This window comes from Dasypus novemcinctus, chromosome 26 (genome assembly GCF_030445035.2).
Source record: "Dasypus novemcinctus isolate mDasNov1 chromosome 26, mDasNov1.1.hap2, whole genome shotgun sequence".
NCBI classification, from domain to species: Eukaryota; Metazoa; Chordata; class Mammalia; order Cingulata; family Dasypodidae; genus Dasypus; species Dasypus novemcinctus.
Window position 1 is genome coordinate 27720865 of NC_080698.1, and position 6000 is coordinate 27726864.

General features: G+C 50.2%; 1 protein-coding gene across 3 annotated transcripts in view; it reads right to left on the reverse strand.

Moving 5' to 3' along the window:
* LRIG1 (leucine rich repeats and immunoglobulin like domains 1) overlaps nt 1-3395 on the reverse strand; it is a 114389-nt gene extending 110994 nt beyond the window's left edge. The window contains exons 1-2 of one of the 3 annotated variants that reach the window (XM_071212150.1): nt 3257-3395; nt 2567-2883 (exon numbers count right to left, since the gene is read on the reverse strand). In XM_071212150.1, the coding sequence (XP_071068251.1) occupies nt 2567-2784 (218 nt within the window). In that variant the 5' untranslated portion in view covers nt 2785-2883; nt 3257-3395. Of the gene's footprint in view, nt 1-2566 lie in introns of all 3 variants that reach the window. The other 2 variants (XM_071212149.1, XM_058288145.2) reach the window with 2 other exon arrangements.
* Nucleotides 3396-6000: the final 2605 nt, after the last annotated feature.

A 6000-nucleotide genomic window follows, 5' to 3' on the forward strand; every position in this document is an offset into this window, starting at 1 on the left:
GCTTGGCAGTACTTGGTACTATTTATGAATGTCCTGGTTGGACCATGCCAGTCTCACCTACATAATGGGATGAGTCTCAGCTATGGCTCAACTACTACAGCTATAAGTTATTACACTGTACCCATTAGCCTCAGGCCCCAGGAATTAACATACTTTCCCATCCACCAGCTCCATTCCATTTCTTCCATTCAAACTGCATTTACATTCCCTATTTAAACGTTGTATGTCCCTTAGCTAGCCCTAGATGCACCTCCAAAATGTGGTGCACTATTTACAAAAGAAAAAGGAGGAGGAAAAAAAGCCCCATAAAGCCATAGGTCCCTTGCCATCTCAAACCCACTGCCTGAGACTGTTTGAACTAGCTGCCGTAAATCTAGTTCATGGGGTTATAAACTAGCTCAAAGCATTTTCTAGACACAATGGACTAGAGAGTGTAAACCTGGTAAAACAGCAAGATATTTTATTAAATTATAGACAGAGACTTTCTCCCCTAAAGTCTTGACGATTCATAGCCAGGAACTTAAGCTGTATAAATATCCATACGTAAAATTCAGAATAAGACTAATGCTTTAAACTGAGAAATCTAAAGTCTAGAAAGCTTGATTTTTCTTTAATCAGAAATAACTCAGCATTTTTCAAAGGGTACCTATTTTATACTGAACGCAATGCTGTCCACGTAGTAACCAGAAGTTACACTGTTCACATCTTACTATCTAATCAGTTAGCATTATAATCAGTGTAATTAAGTCTATTGAAGATCAAAATACACAATCCGGTATTTATTGACCAAATGTGTGAGTAAAAGAGAAAAGACTACAACTTTAAAGGTAGTTATGCCATGTGAAATGTCATTCCTAGGCAATAGGAAGTCTAAAAAACAACCAGTGTTTTGCTCCAAAAATTAAAGGGCAAGGCAAAGTGGATCTTGTGACCATATGAAAGAGCAAATAAGAGGACACCCTGTCCTCTCCTCAAAGTCATGGCTTCTGAACTAAGTCTCTTCTCCACCATGGCAATGACACATGGCATGGGGAGTTACTCTTCCAACAGGTGAACACTTAAGGTTATTCTGATTCTGCCCACGTGCTTTTACTTTAAAAAAAAAAAGAAGTCCTACTTCAAGAGTGTGCAAAGGAAAAAACTACAATACTAGAGACTGCCTCAATTAAATAAAATACTACTTAATGGCAACACTGGGCTCTTCCTCCTAATACTTATCACAGCAGCTGCCTGTGTTAAAATCCACACTATTACCGTTGGTTTTCCGGGTGTATGTTAGTGAACTCCACAGAAGCAGCAGAACTTTCTAGTACTTGGTCATTAAGCAGTGTGTAGCACGGGTCCAACTTAAAAGAGATACAGAACTTTCACCTTACAAAGGAAATACTTCCCTTTCTCTCCTGTAGTCATACATATACCAAGACCACATTTTTCTTAGATCAAGCCACAGGTGTTGGTTTAAGACTTGTGTCACCAGTATTGTTTCTTTTTAAAATAGTGCCTGGGTTTACTGCTGTGCCTCTATTTTGTGATGTATCTTTTCCTGCCAAGGCTACCATAAGAAGTGTCCCACTAAGTCCTGACAGAAGATTTTAACTTGACTAGGCAAGGCCAAAATCCTAACAGCAAAGAAAAGAACCTCGAAAGAGATGAAACAAACTTCACTTAAGTCAACCAAGTCCCAGGAACCTCTCTCCTGAAGTAGCCCTACTCATCCGCCCGTTTACAGAAGAGAAACTCTGAGGATGGGTTCCATCCCACAGGATCCTCAAGTCTAAGGGGGCCCTAGGAACAGACAAGAAGTGTCTGGCACACAGTCCCCTAAAATGCCAACCAGGTGGGAAAGAACAAACTCCCATGAGTCAAGAGATCTCCGTACTCTCAAAGCCCCTTAGGCCGAACTGTCCTCCAGGGAAGGCTGCCTGCCTGCTGCCCCGCCGAGAGCCAAGCCAGACCACCAGGGTCGGCAGGGATCAGGAGGTGGCTACACACACACTCGCACTAAAAAATAATGTAAATGGAAGACTGCAGCCAAGAGTCAACTTCATTCATTACCACTGGAAGACCAAGGATCTCAGACCCTGAAGAGTTGGTTTACGGGCGAGGAAGAAAATAAGCACATACCCACAGACCCCTCAGCACAGAGTTCCTCAAACTCTCCCCTTCACACGTATCCCGCACACATACAAACACACACGCGTACTTCCAGATACTACTCATTCTCACCTCCGAACTCCCACTCTAGCTTCCAGACCGCCCCCACAACGCACGCTAGCTCACCTCCAAACTGCCCCCCCCAGGCACACTCCCCTCTTGGATCCCCACGCAGGATCTCACCACCTCTGGGACCCACACGCAAGCCCGCTCCCCTCGGAACCCCTTGCCCGGTTCACTTCTACAACTCCCACTCACGCCCCTTCCGCCCGGGAACCCCACGCTAACAGTTTCTGGGCCCACATACTCCACACACGCAACACTCAATTCGCACCCTCTTCCCAGGTAAGAGCCCCCGCCGCCCAGTCCCCAAGTGACAGCGCCCCGGGAAGGCGGAAAGGGCGGCACTCACAGGCTCCGCGTCCAGGCGGGCAGGTCCCGGGGCAGCGCCGCCAGCCCGCGCCCACCGCAGTCCAGCGAGTCCCCGGCACAAGTGCAGGCGGCGGCGCACGGCGCCCGCGGGTCGGCCGCAGCCGTGGCCGGTTCCAGCCAAAGCAGCAGCAGCCACAGGAGGGGAAGGCAAGGCGGGCGGCGCGGGGCCCCGAGCCCTCCACGGGCCGGCCGCGCCATCTTGTCTGGAGCGCGCTGCGAACTCGGGGCTTGGGGTCTGCGAGGTCCCGGGCGGCCACAGGCGCGGGTGGGCCCGCGGGGACTCCGGTCGGCACTAGGCTCCGCGCCGGGGCATGGCCTCTGGCACGAGTTCGGTCCGCGGCGGCAGTGGCGCTCAGCGGGCCCCCGATGCCCCGGCCGCTCCGTAGCGTCCGGCGGGGGCCGCGAATCCGGAACCCATCCGGGCCGACCCGCCCGCGCCCGCTGCGAACCCCGCGAGTCCAGTCGAGGAGTGCTCGGCCGACGCCCCGCGTCCTCCCGCTGCGCCCCGGGCCGGCTCCGGAGCCCCGGCGCGCGCCTAGTGCCGCCTCCGACCGCTGCAGAGAGGACGGCGCTCAGCCTCGCCGCCAGAGCGCGTCGCCCGCAGGCATCTTCCTCACGGCTAGACGCGCACAGCCGCAGGCCCCCGGCCGGCCCGCGCCGCCACTCCCGCCCCGCGCCGTGGGCAGGGCACGCGCGCAATCCCCGGCCCCGCACGGCTCCTCAGCGTAGCGAGAGCCCTGCAGACCTCGCGGCCGGAACAATCCGCCGCTCGCCGCGAGCCTCCCCGCGGCCCAACCCGGGCCTGGCCCCAGGCTCCGCCCCCGGCCGCTCGCCCGCACACACCCCCGGGTTCCGACTCCCGGGGCCGCCTGCCGGCCCACGTTGGATGCTGTGCAACACGCCCCCCCGCCTGCCGCTCATTGGCTGCCGGCGTCCGCGGCGGCCAGCCTCGAGGGCCATTGGGCCACTCACCAAGGTCCCGCCCCTCCCGCCTCTCCGGCCTCCCCGCCCCCAACTCTCTTTTCCCACCCAAGGTGTGAAGGGTTGGGGATTGGGAGAAGAAGGGCGGAGGGAAGGCCCCCGCCTCTTAAAGGGGACGTGCAGTCGTTGATGGAGAAGGGGCCACGGGCTGGGTAGAGGAGGAGTAAAGATAAGCCCTCTGGAGGGGAGGAGAGCAAGTTGGTAAGAAGGCAACGCCCCTGCTTTGGAGTTGTCTGGCCCCAAGTTTGCTTCCCTCTTCCCCAAGGCTGCAAACTGGACTGTGGATTTAGAATAAACCTGCGCCCATTTTCCAGGTACCCTCCAGCATCAAAGCTATCAAGATATAGATTTAAAACTCCACAGATTTGCTACTGAATTAGGGCGTCCTAGTTATTTCAGATGGGGTGGCCCCCTTCCTCCTCGCACATCCTGGGGCTTGTTTGTGCCTCCTGACTCGCTATTGAAGTCTTAAATCCAGCAATATGTCCTTGATTAATGGGGTTACCAAATCGACTGTGCGCTGCAGAAACCAAATCTCAAAGGCAGACTCTCTCCTGCCCCTAGTTAGTAGGAGGGTACTAAAGAAAGCACTCCAGGCTTCGAGAAAGAGGTATCTTTTATTTATCTGAGCCTTTTCAGACAGTTTTCAAGAAACCATAGGTTACTCCTAATAGAAACAGCGTAAAAGAAGAAATAATGTATTAAAAGCTTCTAATTTTGGCTTTTAAAATCAGAACGTAGTAGCCACGTATTCTGACAGTGCATCAAAATAGTAAGGCGCGCATGCACACACATTTTGTGCAAAAGGGAAAGATTAGCACTGTAGTATGTGGTTGCCCCTCTGGGCGTTTTGGGGTTTCTGTATCTCATATGCCTTCCCAGGAGTATGCAAGTTTCCAACTTAACTGTGCAGGTTGTCAGTTTAAAAACATTTGCTCCAGCAAATTAAATCTGATTGTCTTATGGAAATAGAAGGGTGGAGATGTTCTGATGAAAAATGAGAAAAAGCAAAAAAAGTAAAGACTTTTATTCCAGTGGACATATTCTAAGGGGTTTGCTTTACTTGAGATGCACAAAATGTATGTTACTTTAACCAAAATATTTGGTAGTCAAGTCATTGCTGGTTTCCTTTCTTCTCCCTCTTCCTCCTCCCCTTCTGTTCATTATGCTCTCAGATAATGGTGCCTCATATTTCTTTCTCATTTTTTTTTGCATGACCTCAGCAGTGATGCCCAAAGCAGTGCTCAAGTATGTGTGTAAATCAATCCAAATATGATTCCCAAGAAACGTTATCGGAAAAATGCTGCACCTGACCCACTTTACCCAGGGCTTTAACCAGCTTTTATGTCCATTTGTAATTCACATAAACATACACCTTCAGTCTGGACAAGAAGAAATATGTCTCTTTCTTTTAATGCCTTTGATAAAATAATAGTAAATACAGTAAGGAGGAGGAGGAGGTGGAATGAAATTTAAAGGACCCCAAATTTAGGAAGTCCTCTGTTAGTGTTTCTTAAATTTTTCAATTCCACAGAACATGAAACAGTAGTTTAATGCAGAATATTCATGAACATTTTCATCAAATAAACTGTCAGATCCTCCCTAGGACCACCCCTCCAAAATTCAAACAGAACTTGCAGAAAAATAAAATGAATTTTTAAAAATCTCTTGAGAGGCTGACTTAAAGCTTTCTTTTTTCTCCATTGCTAGTAGTGTAAAATGGATATTTATTGCAAAATGTTTTCCAAATACCTGTGGGTGTATTTGTGAGCTCCTCTTTTGGGACTCCAGAGTTCTGGAAAAAAGTGAGACTCTGCAAGGTAAGGGTATGGCCACAAATCTAAAGCATCCCCTGTGGTCTGGTAACTGTGAAACAAGAGGGGAGGATTCCAACACTGAAACCTGCACTGAGGAGCATGGGGGTACTGCACGCCTGAGCCTTGGCAGTGCCTCTTGTCTACAGCAGAGCATGAAGTCATGTCTGCTCCCCATACCACGTATGGAAGTTTGCCCACATACCTGCCTGTGGTGGAAATGAGAGCGAGGGCTCAGAGAACAGTTTTGTCCAGCTCAGGGGGAAATTCAGGAGGCCTGAGCCACTCCCCCCACCAAAAAAAAAAAAAGATAAGGGAATCTAAATCCACTCAGCACTTAGAAAAGAGCAAGGCTTGGTCCATTCGGCATTTGGACGTGCTGATCCCTCATCTTCCTCCACTGCCACTCTCACAATTTTAAATAGGTACTTATTCCTTGCAGGGTTCATCCAGAGATTGTTGCCTTTCCGGTTAGCTTTACTCAGAACTACCAGAGCCCAACCCCCAGGGCCAGCGTGCACTCAAATCCCCAAGGAGAAGCACTGCAGATGTCTCTTAAATATAGAATCCCTGAAAGTTAATCATCCTAAACCCACAGAAAGAGAGGAACCCCAAATCT